The 20,015-nt window shown below is 35.6% G+C and overlaps 2 protein-coding genes across 2 annotated transcripts; one reads left to right on the top strand and one right to left on the bottom strand.

The window, feature by feature from the left end:
- The first annotated feature begins 1,623 nt into the window (after positions 1 to 1,623).
- On the top strand, positions 1,624 to 4,510 carry LOC128025321 (charged multivesicular body protein 2a-like). The gene is made up of 6 exons (XM_052611560.1): positions 1,624 to 1,795; positions 2,386 to 2,553; positions 2,651 to 2,830; positions 2,919 to 3,049; positions 3,369 to 3,430; positions 3,513 to 4,510. The coding sequence occupies exons 2-6, from the start codon at positions 2,386 to 2,388 to the stop codon at positions 3,632 to 3,634; spliced, it is 663 nt and encodes a 220-aa protein (XP_052467520.1). The 5' UTR covers positions 1,624 to 1,795; the 3' UTR covers positions 3,635 to 4,510.
- Positions 4,511 to 5,180: 670 nt separating this feature from the next.
- Positions 5,181 to 11,499, bottom strand: LOC128025312 (male-specific lethal 1 homolog). The gene is made up of 9 exons (XM_052611547.1): positions 11,207 to 11,499; positions 9,892 to 10,579; positions 9,289 to 9,470; positions 8,897 to 9,207; positions 8,754 to 8,818; positions 8,360 to 8,427; positions 6,296 to 6,423; positions 6,098 to 6,170; positions 5,181 to 6,016 (listed from the first exon to the last, which is right to left on the bottom strand). Exons 2-9 carry the CDS (start codon positions 10,504 to 10,506, stop codon positions 5,926 to 5,928), a joined length of 1,533 nt encoding a protein of 510 aa, XP_052467507.1. The 5' UTR covers positions 10,507 to 10,579; positions 11,207 to 11,499; the 3' UTR covers positions 5,181 to 5,925.
- Between the last annotated feature and the right edge of the window lie 8,516 nt (positions 11,500 to 20,015).

Here is a 20,015-nt window from a genome sequence, read left to right as displayed (position 1 = left end):
CTTTCAACAGACCACATGGCCATCCAAAGCGCTTTACAATTTTGCCTCACATTCACCCATTCACACACCGACGGTGTGTGTTATTTGAGATAAAAATTTTTTATTAATAAATATTATTAGTTTTATTTAATAAGTAACATGTAAATGAGAACAGTACAGAATATATCAACACTTCATACTATACATTCATACAAAAATATAGAGATGACATATGTTGAATATAGAGGTTATTGGGGATATGAATTTTTTTTTATTATTTAATTACAATATTAATTATTATTATTATTATTATTATTATTATTATTTAAACTGGACCTTGTAGGTTACGTATGCAATTTTGTTTTTTGCTTACAACTATAAAGTTTTGCTAACAAAACAAAGATTTTATCAATAATTTTAAAGACATCTACCTATAAGATGAAATAATATATTTCTTTGTAAGAAGAACAATACCAACCAATACTGTGCTAAATTCCTATTTTGATGAAATACAACAACAATAAAGTATTCTAATAAGAAAGTAAATGAGTCATAATTTAAATAAATGTCCCCTTAAGAAGAATTGACTGAACATTACAATCAGTTTTAAGAATTAATTCCACATACACAAGAAAGAAGAACAATCTTGATCTGCAGAACAGCATTCAAGAGAAGAGAAAGAATGAAAGAAAAAATAAATAAATTATATAAAGTAATAATAATAATAATAAACATATAAACAACTACACAATATTTCAAATTATCTTCCTTCTTCCTTAGGACAAAATCCGGCATTACAGTCGGGGAGCTATACAAGAATAAAAAATCTAACAGTATGGCATTCTCTTTGTTATTAATTTGTATTAGAGACTCATTCAAAGATTCCATTTCTAATAAAAATTAATTACATTTTGGTATGCATCTAGCTTTTTTTTTCTTTTTTTTTAATGAATGTAATATTTACCTTGCAAAATGTTAAAGTTAACAACACACTAAATCATTTTTGCTTTTGTGTGAATAAGTGCAAATAACATCTTTAAAAGAGAGTATGTAATTAAAAAAGGCACTAACAACGGACCCAAATCTACAAGACTAATCACAATTATAAAATAAAAATGCAATTACTGAAAATGCAATTATTGTCAATGTCTATGAATTTAGAAAGAGCTACTTTACATGGGTACATTTTAAAAGTATTTTCAAATAGAATAAAAAGTTAAAGTATGTGCCTCTTTAACTTTGTTCAAAATACAAAATTTGAAAGGATTTGACCAGGCCACTTTCAAGTTAGTATCAGAAAATGTATGCATTCCTGAAATAAATAAAAAAAAAGATCTCTAACACTAGATAGCTCTAGCCTATTCTTTTTTCTATTCTATCGGTTTTTTTTATTTTTATTTATTAGATTATTTAAAAGCCCTAGCTACATGTACTGTGTTTAAGCTAACTGAGACTTGTTATAGCATTTGTATATCATTGCTCTTTTGTTGATTTTGATCGCTTCCATTGTCCTCATTTGTAAGTCGCTTTGGATAAAAGCGTCTGCTAAATGACTAAGTGGAAACGTAATGTAAATATCACTGTTGTTTGTGGAAAGTATAGTAATGACGCGATTCCGGTGACGTAGACATATACAAAGGAAGTATTTACATTCATATGCGGAAGAAGTTTTAGAGTGGAGAAAACAATCGGGTGGATCGACGAACGGTAACTTTAAATAAGGTGTAGAAGAAACAAACGACGGTGTGATATTTGGCCTGTTCAGCTAACGTTTCTGGCATCTCTGGTGGACGTTTTCCACATTAAAACAGTCAAGGTAAAAATGACAGCGATATGATAGGCTCCGGGTTTTCTTTCTTTTCCTGAGCTAATTTTAGCAACATATCTTATTACTATTATTGTTTGAGAAGGGTCTTGGTCATTTTTCAAAAGGATAATCATTTAAGTCTGAATTATCGCCGTCCTTCTTAGTGTTTCGAGCAAGTTTCAGTGTTTATTATGCTAAATGGCCCAGTTCATTGTCATTGAGAACACAACACTGTAGGGTTATGTTATAATCTTTTCTCAATATTAAATTGAGAATGAAGAGCTATTACAGCTGGGATGATGTCACTTTATTCATATCGTGTAAAATATTTTAATTTGCCAGTAGCTGTAGAAACCACTTGTTAACAGTCCCAGATGACATGCCTGCAAACAGTGATGTAATGGCATCATGTGACAGTCACCGTCATCAACTCGCATGTGGACATCTGAATTCCTTTTCTGTGATTTAATCGTCTATCTTTAGTCCCATTTGGACGTTAAGCAGATAATAGAAACCCTTTAAATTTTCATTCACACTACTAACAGTCTAGTCTTTTTATTTATTTTTTATTATTATTTTGTATTATTTGTTCATGTCAGATGGAGTTCCTTTTTGGAAAAAGAAAGACTCCAGAGGAGATGCTCAGACAGAATCAGAGAGCACTTAATAGAGCAATGAGAGATCTAGACAGAGAACGCCAGAGACTGGAACAACAGGAAAAGAAAATAATTGCTGACATTAAGAAAATGGCCAAACAAGGACAGATGGTAAGGAAAGTTTTAATTTGACATTCAGGTGTCTTTAATGTCACCAGCAGGTCTGTGAAGTCTCTCTTGAGTGCAAGTAACATTCTTTGTCCGACAGGATGCTGTGAAGATCATGGCCAAGGACTTGGTGCGCACAAGACGATACGTCAAGAAATTCATCATGATGAAAGCCAATATTCAAGCTGTTAGCCTTAAAATCCAAACCCTCAAATCAAACAACAGCATGGCGCAAGCTATGAAAGGAGTCACCAAAGCTATGGCCACCATGAATAGACAGGTACTATATGTGCCATAGCATTTTCAATTTCAGGTTCTCTTTCCGACAGGCAACTTGTTGATGTGAATTGCTTTTCCTCTCAATGTAGTTGAAGTTGCCACAGATTCAGAAGATCATGATGGAGTTTGAGCGCCAAAGTGAAATCATGGACATGAAGGAGGAGATGATGAATGATGCAATTGATGATGCAATGGGGGATGAAGATGATGAAGAGGAGAGGTGAGGAAAAAAACACACAAAATATATATATATATATATATGTGTGTGTGTGTGTGTGTGTGTGTGTATATTTATCAATTTATTCCGCTTTTAATCAGAAAGAATGCATTGCTAAGAAGTGACAGTAAAGACATTTAAAATTATAATTTTAGATTTCTGTTTGATTTCAATGCCGTTCTTTTGAACTTTGTTCATCAAAGAATTCTAAAAAAATAAAAAATACCTCATGGTTTCCACAGAAACATAAAGCATAACAACTGTTATGCATTGATAATAATATTTTATATGCTGACATGCACTCTTGTTGCTTTGAATGTAGTGATGCTGTGGTTTCTCAAGTTCTGGATGAGCTGGGTTTGAATCTTTCTGATGAACTTTCAAGTAAGCAAAAAGACACCACCATAAACCGTAAAAAATTACACCCTGTGCCATTTTTATATTACCCGTTATTTCATTCAAACAGACCTGCCTTCTACTGGAGGAAATCTCTCGGTTGCAACTGGGAAGAAGGCTGAACCACAGGCTACGCTGGCAGATGCTGATGCTGACTTGGAGGAGAGGCTGAACAACCTCAGGAGAGACTGATAATGAGAGGACTTTAGTAAAGGGTTTGACTCGGAACTGTTTGTGGAAAGCTTGCTTCACTAAAATGTAGACCGATTCAAAGAAAAGAGGGAGGATGTGAATGCTGTTTTTTTTCTTCCCGACATTAGATGCTTTAATGCGTCCTTTTTGTTTTTCTGTCTCCTTTTATGACGTGCTGTAGAAATATTACCAAACACCTAACCCAAATGAAGATGCAATGCATCAGACTGATCTCAAGCCTGATTGAGATCAAAAAAAGAATGTTACTCCAAGATTCCAACTTGATCTTTTGAGGAAAACTTAACACTAAATATTTCATTATTATGAAAACTGGTTTATCACACTTCATCTTTTAATTATCATAAACATAGATGCTGATAATACAATTTTATATAAATAGTGCAAAATGGAGTCACTCCAGTTTTCAGTCTGTTCATACTAGAGAATTACCTTTCAAATACCTGTGCTATTATATGATCACGATCTTCTAATAATATATCCATCTTGATCTTTTAGTAGTAAATACCTACATATAATAAATTTGGTGGTTTATGTCATCATTTTTTGTGATTGAATCTGTATTTATCCAGGCCTGTTCAGTAAACTCTAAACTTTCATAAACTCTAAAGTTTGGGCAACATCTCATAATAAGTTTGGTAATTTAATAAAAAAAAATATATAGAGAGAGGAAGTTTTCCAAAGCTCGTTTTGTCAGAAAATAATCTAATGACTTATTGAAATTTAAAAAAGAAATATTAGTGTATTTATCTCATGGTGAATCAAGAGGTGGTATATTTTGAATATTTCTATTGTTATTTTGCAATTTCTTTTTTTTTTTTTTGTCGTTCAATAAACATTTTTCACACTTACTATGAATTGAACAAGTGTTTTCTGTGATGTATTGTGTTACAGTTGTTTTACAGTGGCTGTCATATACACTCTTGCACGCATGGGTAATTCGCACAAAGTTGTTTGTGCATTTACCAAATTAAGAAAAAAACATTACAATTAATTTACCCCGAAATTGACACTTATATACAAACACAAGATTAAACTGTATTATTTATATACTATTTGAAAAACACAAAATAGTTAAATTAGTCTTAGAATAAATAGTTTTCACAATCTTGACCAAATCACATTTCAAGTGATTTGAATCAAATAATAATAATAAAATAAATACTACAGTAATAACAAACATGGACACGTAAGACATTAAAAACTGAGTGTCAATTAGGAAATCACAAAGTGAGTTTTAATTTTTTTTCTGAAAAACAAAATGTATTACTTTGTAAATAATGCTATCAATATAATATCTATGCTGAACAAACAACACTTTTCTGAAATTAAATAAAAAAATAACAGCAATGTTTTCCTTATTTACAGCCAATGTGTCTAAAGATATTGACAGAGGTCCAGTTTCAGACATTCAAAAAAAAAAAAAAAAAAAACTTGTGTGGTGCTCACAGAATCAACACATTTACACACAAAATCAGGTTATTAATTTTAGGTTAGAACAAAAATATCTTTAGGAAATGCCCTGAAATAAATCCTGTGACACACAGAATTTATGCAAAATGAATAATGACTAGCAACACTTCTGGACATGGATAAGGTTTTAAGATAAAATAAATGTATTTTCAATAAGAAAGTTGAGTTACAACAAAAACAACATCAACAGACCAACTAACTGATCCAAAAATAACGTTAAGGTCATTGTCTTCGGAGACACTTGAATGGCCATACACTCAATTCATACCTACTATTTTACAACAGAGCATTCATCAATGCATTTTAGCATCCTTATGCCAATCCTGACAATTTCTTTCCCTCTAAACAACTACACTATGCTTACAAAAATATGTACTTTTTTTAGGCATAAGATTCATCAAGACATTCATGCACAAAAACATTTGCAAAAGCTGTTTAAAGTCACTCTCAACACAAACATTGAGGCATTACATGCAAATTTGCAGCAGTACTCCATACCCACAGTCTAGTGCACATTAAAACAGTATTTGCAGGGAAGCCTGCAATGATCAATATCACTTAGCCTCAATGAAAGTACACAGCACAGGACAACAAGAAGAGGATTTAATCAAGGCCACACACTGACTGTGAGGGAACTAAAATAGCAGTTAGCCGGGCAGTTAGTGCTTTATTATCAGGGCACAATAAAATGAATACACAGCTGCTTTGCCTCCTTCAACCCCATGTTCTGTTACAGGACATGAAGTAGCATTCCTCTGTATGGTAATCAACTCAAGACACATAGTAAGAATATGTGCAACTCATTTCCGACATGTCCTGTGGGGAGTTTGTTTCTTCTGGTTTTCAATGCGACATCGACTTCTTTCATCAAGCCAGGGCAGCTCAAAATTTCTGGCAGACAGCAAATGATTGTTATATGACACTTAAACAGTATTAAAAGCAGTTATATGTTAATCTGAAGATATTTCTTACTGTTGAGGCAAACTGGGCAAAGGCCGACCAAATGCCACTACTGGCAGAAAGGGTGTTACCATGATGGCCTCCACTGTACAAGAGGAAAGTAATGTGGGACATATAAAGAAAATATGGTATATAATATGATAACAGCTTTTTGCATTTATAAAATCAATATAAAAATAATATTTTATAAAATGCATCTAAGACCCATACCATTGTCCACATCAGGATAAAACGAGAACAATTCTGGCTCGCTCTCCTGAACATTTGTCTTTTTCTTCTCCATGCGTTGCTGCAGTCTTTGAAGTATACGCTGTTCACGTATTCTCTGAATGTCCCATCTAACAGGAGAGCATGCAAATCAAAAGCAAGTGTTGTTTCAGGCAGTTAATAACTGTACATAAACAGTGAACTTTTTATTTGAAACATATTACTATACAGGTGCTGGTCATATAATTAGAATACCATCAAAAAGTTTATTTCACTAATTACATTCAAAAAGAGAAACTTGTATATTAATTTATTACACACAGACTGATAGATTTCAAATGTTTATTTCTTTTAATTTTGATGTTTATAACTGACAACTAAGGAAAATCCCAAATTCAGTATCTCAGAAAATTAGAATATTGTGAAAAGGTTCAATATTGTAGACACCTGGTGCCACACTAATCAGCTAATTAGCTCAAAACACCTGCAAAGCCTTTAAATGGTCTCTCAGTCAAGTTTCGTAAGCTACACAATCATGGGGAAGACTGCTGATTTGACAGTTTTCCAAAATATGACCACTGACATCTTGCACTTGGAGGGCACGACACAAAAGGTCGTTGCAAAAGAGGCTGGCTGTTCACAGAGCTCTGTGTCCAAGCACATTAACAGAGAGGTGAAGGAGAGGAAAAGATGTGGTAGAAAAAAAGCGTCAGAAGCATCTCGCTTGGGCTAAAGACAAAAAGGACTGGACTGCTGCTGAGTGGCCCAAAGTTATGCTCTCTGATGAAAGTAAATTTTGCATTTCCTTTGGATATCAGGGTCCCAGTGTCTGGAGGAAGAGAGGAGAGGCACACAATCCATGTTGCTTGAGGTCCAGTGTAAAATTTCCACTGTCAGTGATGGTTGGGGGTGCCATGTCATCTGCTGGTGTTGGTCCACTGTGTTTTCTGAGGTCCAAGGTCAACACAGCCATATACCAGGATGTTTTAGAGCACTTCATGCCTCCTGCTGCTGACAAACTTTATGGAGATGCAGATTTCATTTTCCAACAGCACTTGGCCCCTGCACAAAGCTTCCAGTACCTGGTTTAAGGACCGTGGTATCCCTGTTCTTAATTGGCCAGCAAACTCACCGGACCTTAACCCCATAGAAAATCTATGGGGTATTGTGAAGAGGAAGATGCGGTATGCCAGACACAACAATGAAGAAGAGCTAAAGGCCACTATCAGAGCAACCTGGGCTCTCATAACACCTGAGCAGTGCCACAGACTGATCGACTCCATGCCACGCTGCATTGCTGCAGTAATTCAGGCAAAAGGAGCCCCAAATTATAGTATTGAGTGCTGTACATGCTCATACTTTTCATTTTCATACTTTTTAGTTGGCCAAGATTTCTAAAAATCCTTTCTTTGTATTGGTCTTAAGTTATATTCAAATTTTCTGAGATACTGAATTTGGGATTTTCCTTAGTTGTCAGTTATAATAATCAAAATGAAAAGAAATAAACATTGAAAATATATCAGTCTGTGTGTAATGAATGAATATAATATACAAGTTTCACTTTTTGAACGGAATTAGTGAAATAAATCAACTTTTTGATGATATTCTAATTATATGACCAGCCCCTGTATTTGTTGTGCAGAACTCATTTAACCACAATTTGGAACTGATATCTTTGTTATTATATATGCATATATTTAAGTAGGTATGCTGAATATCGATGAATTTTAGTCTCAAGTAAATATTTCAAGTCATGCAAGGATCATGAGACACTGAATGCTACAGTAATGGCTGCTGAAAATTCAGCTTTGCCATCACAGAAATGTGGATCATTTGAATTACATTTCAAACTTTAGTTCAGTTTATTTTAAATTGTAATAATATTTCACAATATTAATGTTTTTACTGTATTTATATGAAGCCTTGGTAAGCACAAGAGATTTCAAAACCTCTCAAAAAACATTTGAATGATTCTCATGTGCATGAAAAAGCTAAAACAAAAGGGTTAAAATGGGTTGATGCCACAAACACAGATCAGGAAAACAATCGTCTAAAAATAAATCTCACCTTTTTCGTCTCTTCTCATCCAGTTCTAACTTTGCGTGCCGCTTCAGAAAAACACCGTCATCAAGATTCTAAAGGAAAAAAAGATAGAAAAATGACAAATAGCCTCATAACTTAAGGAATAGTTCACACAAAAATGTACATTTTGCCGCCATTTACTCAATCTCAAGTTAATTTTTTTATTTTTGAATGCAAAATATATTTTCAAGAATGTTGGTAACCAAACAAGTTGCTGGTAACATCGAAACAAATACTATGGTCGTCAAGAGCTACCATCAATTGTTTGGATACCAACATTCTTAAAAAAAAAAAGCAATTTATACAAGTTTGTAACAACATGAGTGAAGTAAAATGATTTTACGTTTAATACATATATGATGCAAATGATGACTCTTACTTCAGGAATGTCAACAGCATCTTCCTCCTGAAGGGGTTCCATGATGTTTTCCCTCCATGATGGGACTAAGGAAATATTTTGTTTATTACAATTTGTAAATCAATGTTTACAACTGCCATTTTGCATTTGAGCCAAGCACGTACTTGCAACATCCTCTTCCTTCTTTGGAGACTCATCCCGTAATGGAGAGGCCGGAGGTTGCTGCCAGCAGCAAAGGTACATCTCAGTTGTTGTCATGTACGGAAGATCTTCCGTTTCTTTGCTGTCTTCTTCTCCCTCTGGCTGCGGGTCCATCTGCCCGGATGATTTCACGACATTTGTCTTCTCTGGGGTCTCCTTGTTTCGTAGGTCACGCTGACATGGTGATGTCCCTTCCGTCTCTAATTTTTGGGGGGTCATTTTGGAGGTCTTACCCCTTGACCTCTGATTCTTTGCATCTAACAAGTTGAACTTCCTAGGCAGAGTATTCACAGGTCACAAGGGTCAAGCAGAAGCCACAAAAAGAGTGACCAACAGGTGAATTTCCCAGTCTTACCTCTTTTGCACTTTGCCACTTGACTTAGATGCCTGAGTTTGAGTGCTGTCACCTGATTGTGTTTCCCAAAAGTCATCTGTGTCAGGAACCCATCTTTCTAGTGGCTGGAAGAGCCTCTTGTCACGAGGTTCCTTACTTAACAACTGCAAACGGCGCTCCATCCGCTCAATACGGGCAAGCAACTGTTTCAAAGCAGAAAAAAATGGATAGTATAAACCATTAATCAATTTTATGCTGCTAAATCAGAAAAAAAAAACAATGTCATGAGTCAATATCCCACAAACCATGAACTGTAAACTATCATTCAAATGTTTGGGATTTGGAAGATTTTTAAAAAAAAATTATATATATATATTTTTTTTAAATGAAAGAAGGGTCTTGTGCTCACAAGGCTGCATTTATTAAAAACAGTAAACTGAGTATTATTGTGAAATATTATCAGTTATTTTAAATACATTTTTGAAATATTGACAGTTGTGCAGCTCAATATTTTTGTGGAAACTGTGATGCATCTTTTTTCCAGGACTTTTTGGAAGAATGGAAAGCTTTTAAATTTGTGATCATTTAAAAAAATCTTACTGACCCCAGCGCTTGCATACATACCGTGTCTCTGTCTGATTTGAGTTCATCTATTTCCTTGTCTTTAGACTGCAGCTGTTGCTGTTGTTGCTCTATCAAGTCCAGCTGAAGCAAAAGCAGCTGTTTCAGGCAAGTGGCTTGTGCGTGAGGATGACTGGCGAGTTTCCGCATATTCGTCCTTTTGCCCTCCAAGTGTTCATTAGACACCCCCATAGTCTCTAACCCTTTGGCACTTTTCTCACCCACGGGGTCTCTAGAATTACTATGTGAATTCATGGATACAAACTCTGGCTTGTTATCAATGGCGTTGGTCTGTCCAAGAGGAGTTTTACTTTTTACAGGGGTGCCTTCACCCCCCATTTGTTTAGTTTGAGATGACAGTGTTTCTGTGCCCACAGAGCCAGCCTCTGAAGCGACAGCCAACTCTCTGCCAGGCTTTAAAGGTAATGAGGTCCGTTCAGCTTTCCCACCCAGAGTCTTGTCCAAGATCGGATGCTGTCTGGTCCTGTCAGGAGTGTCACCAAAAGGATCTCCAATCTCTCTTTGGACACTAACTGGGTGTATTGTTTGAGATGGCCTTAAGTCACAGTTGTCGGAGTACAATCCCACTTTAGAAAAGCATTCGGGTCGCATATTCATGGCGAACAAAAGCCTCTACTATAAGAACCATGGCTCCTATAGAGTTGATATCAACAATGGTGTGTCTGCAAACCTGTACAAGAATATAAATCAATAAATTAGAATCAATATCATAACAAAGTGACGGATATGTTGATTCCAAAATCATTGTTTTGAGGATCTCTTTGAATTCTGGGGAAGTTTGTGGACTGTAAGAATATCCTTCCTGTCTATACATGACCCAAACCTTCTGTATAAAGTTAAATAAATCTACTGGGTAAGCATAGACAAAATAAAACATTAAAACCATTCACATAATATATTTTAGGATATTAAGTTGTTTAACAGTCTATAAATCAGATGTTTGGTCATAAACAACAGATTACTGCAGCTCACTACCGGTTGGTATTGAGTGAAGACATGCACACATCTATTACAATAATACTAAAGCTACAAGCGAATCTGCTTATTAAACGCTATGATGCATATAGTTCAAGAGGTTTGAACCATTTTAACTCGGAGCTAATAATAAATAGCGCGCCTCCATTTTGATCCTCATTGCTAGCTAGCCGCTGTTAGCAAAAAGGTAATCAAATATTAAGTGGTTTTCGCTGCACTAAGAGTTTGAATCCTTGCCGCATTTCTTACAGAGTTACATTTCGCTCACGGCAAACGCCTAATGATCTGAAGAAACGCGTTTTGATTAAGCATTCTACTTTACTTTTATTGTTGTTTGTCCCCCATTTTCAGGCTTGAATCTGCACAATGTCTCAACCTAGAAGCGCGTTCGACTCAGTGCGCATGCGCCGTCTCAGGACGTGTTTACATTCAGAGTGACGAGTCTTTCCAGCGATATTAAAAGACAGTGTGCGTATAAATTGTTCTATGTACTAAAACTGAGTAAAGTTACTTTAACATATGTAAACTTGTCAGGATAGTTCTGGCATGGGAACGCTAGTTATCCGTCTGAGGGAAAAATATGGAGAACATGATCATGCTGTGCACACTTGAAGAAACCATAGGAAGAAACGACCTTCCCACTCCTAGCGTCATTTCCTCTGACGTTTTGCACTCCGTTCGGTTCATTATTATTATTATTATTATTATTATTATTATTATTATTATTATTATTATTACACGGATCCATAATTTTAAAGACATTATTTAATTACAATATAAGGTTATTATTTCACTAAAACAATGCTTGCTTTGTTATAAATGTATCTCTGCAAAATTTATATCCACAAATGTAAGTTCACTAACAGCAACCGATTTCCCCCATCTTTTTAAAATAATTTAAAACTTATCTCAACATAATTTCATCTTCAGTTCAAAAAGCAAGCAGAACGACGTCCATTTGCCATGACTTTTAATTTGTATACTCTCGTATCATGTTTCTTCTGTCTTCTGCTTTAAAAAATCCTTATCAGTTTTTAGCAAATTATCGAATGCTCTTTTTCTCTGTATTCTGTTGACATTGATAGTATTGTTGATACTTTTTGTGTGTTTTGTACAAAATCTGTATATTACAAACATGTAAACCTTTTTTCCAGGATACATTGTTTTTGTGTGTTTGAAATTAGTAAAAAAAAAATCTACACTCGTAAAAATCGTTCATATGTATTAGCTGATAAGGAAGAATGAAAAATTAGAAAATATAATGATTTCAAAAATCACATTCAAATGGATCTAATTTCACATACTGCTTTCAGCGGCATGAGATGATTTACATGTGTTTAACTAGTGTCACCAGCAGGGGGAGATATAGTACAATTGATAATACTTTTCTAACTCGTTCTCTCGTAGTTTTGATGCAACCCAGAAAGAGGGGCACTTTAAAAAGGAAATCAAGTTGTGTCGTTTTATTTCATTATCCACCGTCTGCATGTTCCAAATGCAGTTATGATGTTAGTGATGTTTTTTTTTTTAATTACCACTGGGCCACAGAGTAATATGTGTCTTAAACGATATAAACACATACAGTTGTGTAGATATATTGAGGTTCAGTTTAATCAGCTGCATTAGTCTATATTAGACTGCATAACACTAATCAGAGCGCTTTCTCTCTGAGAAACTGAGAGAACCTGAAGCTCATTATCTCACTTGACTTATGCAATCTGAGGTGAGTTAAAAGACTAATGGATCAGATTCAGATCAGTGTGTATATGAATCTGCTTCTCTATGTTCACAAGCTGTTTATGTCCGTATTGCAATATTCTTCTACACAGAACAGAAAAAAGGGAAAAATATATATAAAAAGAGGTAGAGAGAGAAACAGAAGCATAAGTGACTCTTCACTTATCATGGTTTGCATTGCAATATTGAAGCAAATGTGCACATTAGACAGCTACAGATCTTGTGGCATCTGTCATATTCTCTCTGCCAGCATAATTTTCAAAGGCTCTCCTACAGTATGTGTCTGCTTGAGTATTGAATATGTGAGCATGTGCATGATTAATTATTAGATTATGCTGTTCATAATTATAATATCAGTCAATATTTACCCCACCATATGCTGCAGACACACAGGGGTGCCCCTCTCTCCTCATCACAAAGGCTTTCACATCATGGAGAAGAGAGCAGGCTAACGTTTGGCAGGTATCTTTCTAATGCTCTTTGCCATCTGCCAGTCGCCTGGGCGCTTCCCTATAAGAACATAATGTTTCTGATTACTGGGTTAATTTCAACACAGTTTGGCACAGTGGAGACTCTGTAATCTCTTTCTGCACAGTTAGCATGTTTGGCCGCCAGCCTTCAGCCCGATGTTAAATAGGTTCGGGTTTAGCCAAAGGGGTCGATTCAGAACAGTGGATCCTGGAGGTTGGGGAATACTGTGCACGTCCATATTTTTACATTCACTGATTTCTTCTCTGCCAGAATTAGGACATCATCCCAGATCGCTTTATGTAACAGATCAAAACGATGTATTCAGCACTTTATCAATGCTCTTTTTCTATTCATGCTTTTCATTGGTGGATATCTGTTTCTTTTATAGCTATACCTCCCTCATTGTTTTGAACTGGCATTTTACTGCCCTGCCTTTAGTCTCCATAAGCTCTATGCGAAACAATGACTTTTATTAATTACCAAAATGTGAATGTGAGTGTGGTCTGAGGGGAGACAAAGGGGTCAGACGTACCTCTTTGGGCCGACAAGCAAATGGGCGAAAAACAAACAAAAAGGCCTCGTAACCAGGTGGAGGGAGTGACTCAGACACAATCAATTCTCCATGAGCTCTCAGTGGAGCTTCGAAAGCCATGGAAACAAAAACAACACTCCTAATTCAGGTTTACAGCTCAAGGACCCGGCCCGTTTTTTATTTATTTATTTTTTTCAACCTCCAAAAACCAACCCTATTATTATTCCTGCAGCGGTTAACTTGTAAAATACTCTGTGTGGGAGGGATGGAGAAAGCTTTTTGAGTTCCATCACAACAAAGTTCACTCTAAGGTGACAAAATCACTGTTTTTTTGCATGCCAACACCTGGCCGTTATCTAATAGCTAATGAGTCTGTAATAAAGGAGACTAATGGGTTCTGTTCATTTAAACTAATGAAGGTGAATTACCTGGCTTTTGGCACCCTATCCCACCCACATTAAGAGTAGATGTAGAGTCCTTCAGTGTAATTATAAATAATCAAAATGAATTTCACTAAGCTTCTATCAGATATCTAATAATTTTGAGTGATGTTTGAATAAACTAGGACAGCTTTGTCAATTTTTTTTTAATCATGCTTTTCTGTACTTCTAACCTTTTTTCTCTTGGATCTCGCTTTCATTTTCTGTCCTTCCATCTCCTCCTCTGTCCTTTATTCCAATCTCTTCTCATCTCCTGCAGCGGACCACTTGATTTATGCCTCTCTCCTAGTCTGAGAGTACATAAATACGTAAAGGTTGTAAACTCCCACCATCCATAAAAATGATTAAAGCACCTATTTTGGTTAAATTGGTGCATGCCCACAACTGTGTTTGATTTTCCACCTAAACCAGAGCCATGTGACGTTCTGCCCAAGCTTCCAGGTCTACACACACATTCATACACACCCTTCTCCCAAAGAAGGAAATGAAAGCCAGAACAGGCATGGGAATACATTTTTTTTTCCGATGTCATCTTTTGAAGATGTGTATTTTCTGATATTTAAACCAATAGCTGTCTGGATGGTGCAGGGCTTCCCAGCTTTAGACTGATTGGAGTGATCTGTTATTGGTTATTAGAGACAGGTCTGTAGCTATACAGGCAAGATCTATGAGATCTTTTACCACTGAAACTGCAGTCAGATGTTCAGGATCAGAGTTCTACCTTTGTGTTTCATGAATATGCTATTTGAAATGGTGGTCATCTTTGTATGTGCATCTGAATATCCTTCAGCATGATGCTCTCCAGTCATGCCCTCACTTGGATGAATAGACCTAAGCATTAAAGAAACTAATGAAGCCCATATCTGTCTCATTTGGAGCAGATTTATATAAATTGCACAAATTAATTGATTAATGCCTTAATTTGAACGGATGATTGATAAAGTGAAGACAATGTTTATGTGTATTTTGATGCCAAAGTATCAAATGTATGAATTAAAAAATGTTGGTGCCTCATTAAAGATCATGTCTTTTTATTATATTGCGCTCTGAAGTACTTCATTTTGATTGGTCAGTCGCGACATCCAGCAGACAGTAGACAAAAAAAACATAACCTACACACACACATATATATATATAAGTGAATTAAAGGGATAATGTTGCTACAGTCATTTGGTTATATTCATAATATAAACATCTCTTCATATCTGTAGACTGTTGTTTATGCAAAAGGTTTTTATCAGAACTATTGCGTGTAAAACCATGTTACGGAACATGAAGTGTTGCTTAAGTCTCAGTTTTCTCTGGCAAAATCAGATGCATACCTTCTGGTGAAAGAAAGGAGAGAGAACGCGAGTTTTTTTCTTGTTCTGAGAGAGAGAGAGAGAAAAAATGAGAGAGAGAGAGAGGGCTTCAGGTGTAAAAGCAGTGGGAGATCTTGCTTGGCTCAAGAAGAATGTCAGCTGGAGTTCTGATGTTAATGTAAAAATCCTGGGTGAGTTCTTCACCAGGGGGAATATTCAGTATGCTTTATTCCATAAAATAAATGGCTATAAGGACAAAAGCTAATAGGCACATTCACAAGAGGCCTTAAATATCTTTTGCTGAACTTTTTTTTTTAGTTGTACTTTAGGTCCAGACTTGGATAAACATATATGTTTGTTTCTGCTGTAATTCTTCCCTTCCCATATGAGACTAACTAGTATCACCGCTCTAAGCTATCAGGCTCTCAGAATCAACTTTAAGCTGTCACTAAACATGTTTGTCTCTTTGTCCTAATGTTACAGAATGGTTAGGGTGGTCACCACACTTCACCTCCTTCTGTATTAATGCCAAGGTGGGTAAGGGTTAAACATTGGGATAAGGAGGCCTACTGTTGCTGACTAACATACCCAGTTTGAGGTACTGTGACCTGGGGTGCACATCTGTCTTAACTGGGACTTCTCCAGACAGCCAGAGATGCAGGCTGGCAGAGCCATCATTACAGGGGTTGTGTGTCTGTCTACAGCGCAGACCATATTTAAAAAGAAAGACTGAGTGAGGAGAATGTAAAGGCACAAAAATAAATCAAATGAAGAAAAAAAATTAAGGAAAATTATGATGTTTTTTATTACTTTTTATTACTATTTCATAATTCTTTTATTGTTTACAAATCTTAAATAGGCTATTTAATAGCAAGTCCTAATGTGTTGTATTTTTCCAATAGACAATAACAGTGAAAACTGTCCAATTTCTTTGTACCCTATATTTTATGATATTATGGTATTGGTGCCAATCCTGAAAAATATCCATTGAAGTAAAAACTGTGACAACCAGCTCAACTCTTCTGTCTGTGACAGCTGGCATGATATTATGGCAAAATAGTTAGTATTGGAATGCTTCAGGCCAGGTGAGAGAAATATTATATACAGATAAAGGATGAAGACTAAAACCTGAAACCATTCTTGGCTGTATTCCAGCTCTGCAGCTCACACCGTTATAACCCCAACATGTCTTCACCATCTCAGAAGCCCAATTTCACAAGCAATTTCAATTAACCATAATTAGAATCTTGGCTTTTGACCCTTTCAAACACAAGAGATGAGGGGGTGTAAATCAGATAGGTTCTACGGTGATCAGTAACATATGGGAGCTGGGAAGAAGATGAATGTGCCCATGCCAGAGTCTATATCAATGAGCTGTGGTTTATGCAGCCTGTGATCCAGGTTTAGCATTGTGCCAGTGCCAGGCCTGGGATTGATGTGCAAGATATAAACTGATGTGTTGAGAGGCAAGGGATTTTCTTTCATGCTTGTATGTTTCCTGTTAAAAGTGCAAAGCAAGAGCACAAGTGCTTCCTCCCATTTCCTAGATGATTCCAAATATTATTTTGATAAGACATCATTTCAACCAGGCAGGGATATGGATTTTATGTTGATGTCCCTGAATATAGAAAACACAGAAAACTACCAGCCAGCATGATGGGATTTCCCTCCTCCCGTTTGAGAGTCTGAAATAAGGATGTAAATGTTTGTGTGTGTGTTCACATGCCGGTAAATGTCATGCTCTTTCTCAGTATGCTTTATCAAAAGGCATGGGACCTTGCATAGCAAAGCACTCAAAATATCACTCACGCATTTGGTAAACATTAGGTTGTGGTGCTTTTGATCACAAAAGTGAGTGTTGAGTAAAGCTCAAATAAGAAAGGACTAATTTTCTGAGAAAACGTTTGTTTTCTTTGCAGGGAAATAAGCAATCTGCATTTTTTTAATTATATCCAGTCCAGGTGTGTGTGTATGTGTCAGCATCAGTTTGCATGATTAAGTGAGGTTATTCTCAAACCTTTTTGCAACTCATTATTGATCAGTAAATATTCAGGGTTCAATACAAGTTCAGTTGACAGCATTTGGGGCATAGTTTGATTAGCACAAGAAATAATTTTGACTCGTCCTTTGTTTAATCAAGAAATCTAAATAAACGTTTTCTTTAATCAAGGTTATGATAAAGTACTCACAATTGCAATAGGATCATTTTTTGGAGGGTTTAAAAGCAGAAATGTGGAGCATTCAACATGATGCCACAAATGCTCTCAAATAGGCTTAACCTGTATTGAACTGGGAACATTCCTTGTAACGTGCATCCCATGTGAAATATCTTTTGAGTTTTAAATAACAGAAATGACTTAAACCTGAAAGATTCCTCAGTTAATCTCAAACCTTGAGCACTGATTATGGGCACCTCCCCTTTTGAAGAGAAACAGAACAGTGGAGTATTTCCATTCTCATGCCAAATTACATAAATGTGCTTTCAATTTCACCCTTCTGAAACAATAGATGTTAAACAAGCTAGATTTGTGTCTTATATGCAAGATTATACAATGCTATTCAGTTTCATAAGTGTCCTGTTTTTTTTTTTAGCTTGTTACTTGTGTAAATACATATTTTATGACTATATGAATCTCCATATCAATTAGATTTTTGCCTGTTTTATTGTCCATCAGATAAAAATCGCAAGTCTGATCACTTACAATAAATAGCACCACCTCTCCTCAAAATGCCACTTGATTTTAGATATCATTCATGTCTTTAGCACTAGTAGAGCAGGGCTATATTTGCCATTTCTTAGCAGCAGGAACATCTTGATTTACGTGTGTTGTGTGCATGTGTGTTTTTAAACAAAATGTCAAATGATGTCATAGACTCTCAGATCTCTCAGTATATCCTTTTTTAATTATCAGTATTGGAGTGAAACTAGAGGGCAAATGCCTTTCTTTCATTTTTCAGACTGCTTGTTCATACTACATGTGTTCTGCATTCCTCAGGAGAGCAACATACATCAATACCACTAACTCAGCTAACTCAGTGTTGCTATAATCAAAACTCTTATAGCTTTTCCGCCAGTAAGCAGCCCAATGTGATCAATGCCTTGAGTTACAGTTTATAGTTTAGTTAAACCATTTAGCACCTTTGGATTTCAATGTATTGAGCTGGATATAGTATATGTACACATGATGATATTGCTTGACAAGCACCGTAATTCTTTATGTTGACATATTTCATAGTGAAACAAATTTGGACTGGAGATATTGGACTCATGGTTTTTAACCATGATTTGCTACACGCTTGTCATTCGAAGGCTGTAGGAGAAGGGAATCTTTCATCTGAAGATTTGACAAAAATTGGTGTAGTTTAACATAGTTGTCAAAAATCTTTGATGACAGTAAATATTAAATTTGGAAAACAACTAAAAGTTCATTTTGTCAGCTGTTAACATCAAAGCTTAAGATGGACTAAAAGATTTCATGATTTAATCTTTCCAAACATTTTTATTTCAGTGGATGTACACCATTCTTTTTATTGAATTGTTTAATAATTGTATGCATGTATGTATGTATGCATTTCCTCCCTCTCTTGGCATCACCTCTCCATATGTGATCTTGAAAGCCTTAAAACAAACTGCACTGATGTTCATATTCTTGTGAATAATCTTGAAAACTCTCAGTCAGCAAATGTTTTGGAAGGCATTCAGCAAAGAGTGAAAGAAAACACAACCTGTCAAGTATCAAAGAAGTGTACAGGTATGCATGCATATGTGAGCATGCATGCTCATTCCCATTTTAGTGGCTTTTCAGCGGCACTAGGGGGCCCTGCAGGGCTGTGTTAGTGTGACTGCATGATTTGTGTGTCTGTAAATGAACCTTACAGTGGTCCGTGACAGATTTAATATCAGCCTTGCCCAGTGACATTGACTGTTTCATCTTCTGTTAAAATCCTGATACTCCAACATAACATCAAACCCTCAGTGACCAATAAGCACAATGTGTTCAGTGTGAAGCTGTTTTCACAGAGACTAAAAAGAAAAGGGGAAAAAATAAAACGAAGGAGGAAAGACAGGTGGACACAACAGTTGCTGCTGTCCCTCAAAGCAATCTGGCCGAAAGGAGAGCACCTGTCAGATGTATAACCGCTTCACGAGGAGAAAGAAAGAGTCTGTCTCTGTGTTGAGTCTCTGTAATGATGAATAAGAGAAATTGTATTGCTCAGATGTTGCTCTTTTGTATCTCAGCAGATTTAGAGTTTAGACTGTAAGATTTCTTAAGGATTCAATAATACCACATTTGTTATCATGGGTGTACAGCAATACACAATAAAGTGCTATATAAATGCATCATTCATTAATCCAGTTATATTTGGTTAATTGGTCGATATTGCAGTAAAAAAAAAAAAAAAAGAAGAAAATAAAGGAAATGTACTCCAGTAATTTTACACTAAACACTAAAAATTTAATGGGTTTGAATATGGGTTTAAAAAAATCAATATTAATATAGCACATCCCTTATTTTTACAGATTATTTTACAGTGATATTTAATTGCATGTTTATTTGATCTATTTATATTTTTAGTTTACCTTTGCCATCGTCTAAATTTACATAATCTTTAAAAACACAGAGTTGAATACATTTTATAATAAAAATG

The sequence above is a fragment of the Carassius gibelio genome, chromosome A12, assembly GCF_023724105.1.
Source record: "Carassius gibelio isolate Cgi1373 ecotype wild population from Czech Republic chromosome A12, carGib1.2-hapl.c, whole genome shotgun sequence".
Lineage (NCBI taxonomy): Eukaryota > Metazoa > Chordata > Actinopteri > Cypriniformes > Cyprinidae > Carassius > Carassius gibelio.
This window is presented reverse-complemented; position numbering and strand designations above follow the sequence as displayed.

Coding starts and splice junctions, on each gene's coding strand:
- LOC128025321 (XM_052611560.1), top strand. CDS start 2,386: ATGGAGTTCCTTTTTGGAAAAAGAAAGACTCCAGAGGAGATGCTCAGA. Junction 2,554..2,650: donor TGGCCAAACAAGGACAGATG/GTAAGGAAAGTT, acceptor TTTGTCCGACAG/GATGCTGTGAAGATCATGGC. Junction 3,050..3,368: donor GAAGATGATGAAGAGGAGAG/GTGAGGAAAAAA, acceptor CTTTGAATGTAG/TGATGCTGTGGTTTCTCAAG.
- LOC128025312 (XM_052611547.1), bottom strand. CDS start 10,506: ATGAATATGCGACCCGAATGCTTTTCTAAAGTGGGATTGTACTCCGAC. Junction 6,424..8,359: donor GATGAGAAGAGACGAAAAAG/GTGAGATTTATT, acceptor CTCTCCTGTTAG/ATGGGACATTCAGAGAATAC. Junction 6,171..6,295: donor TTATCCTGATGTGGACAATG/GTATGGGTCTTA, acceptor CCTCTTGTACAG/TGGAGGCCATCATGGTAACA.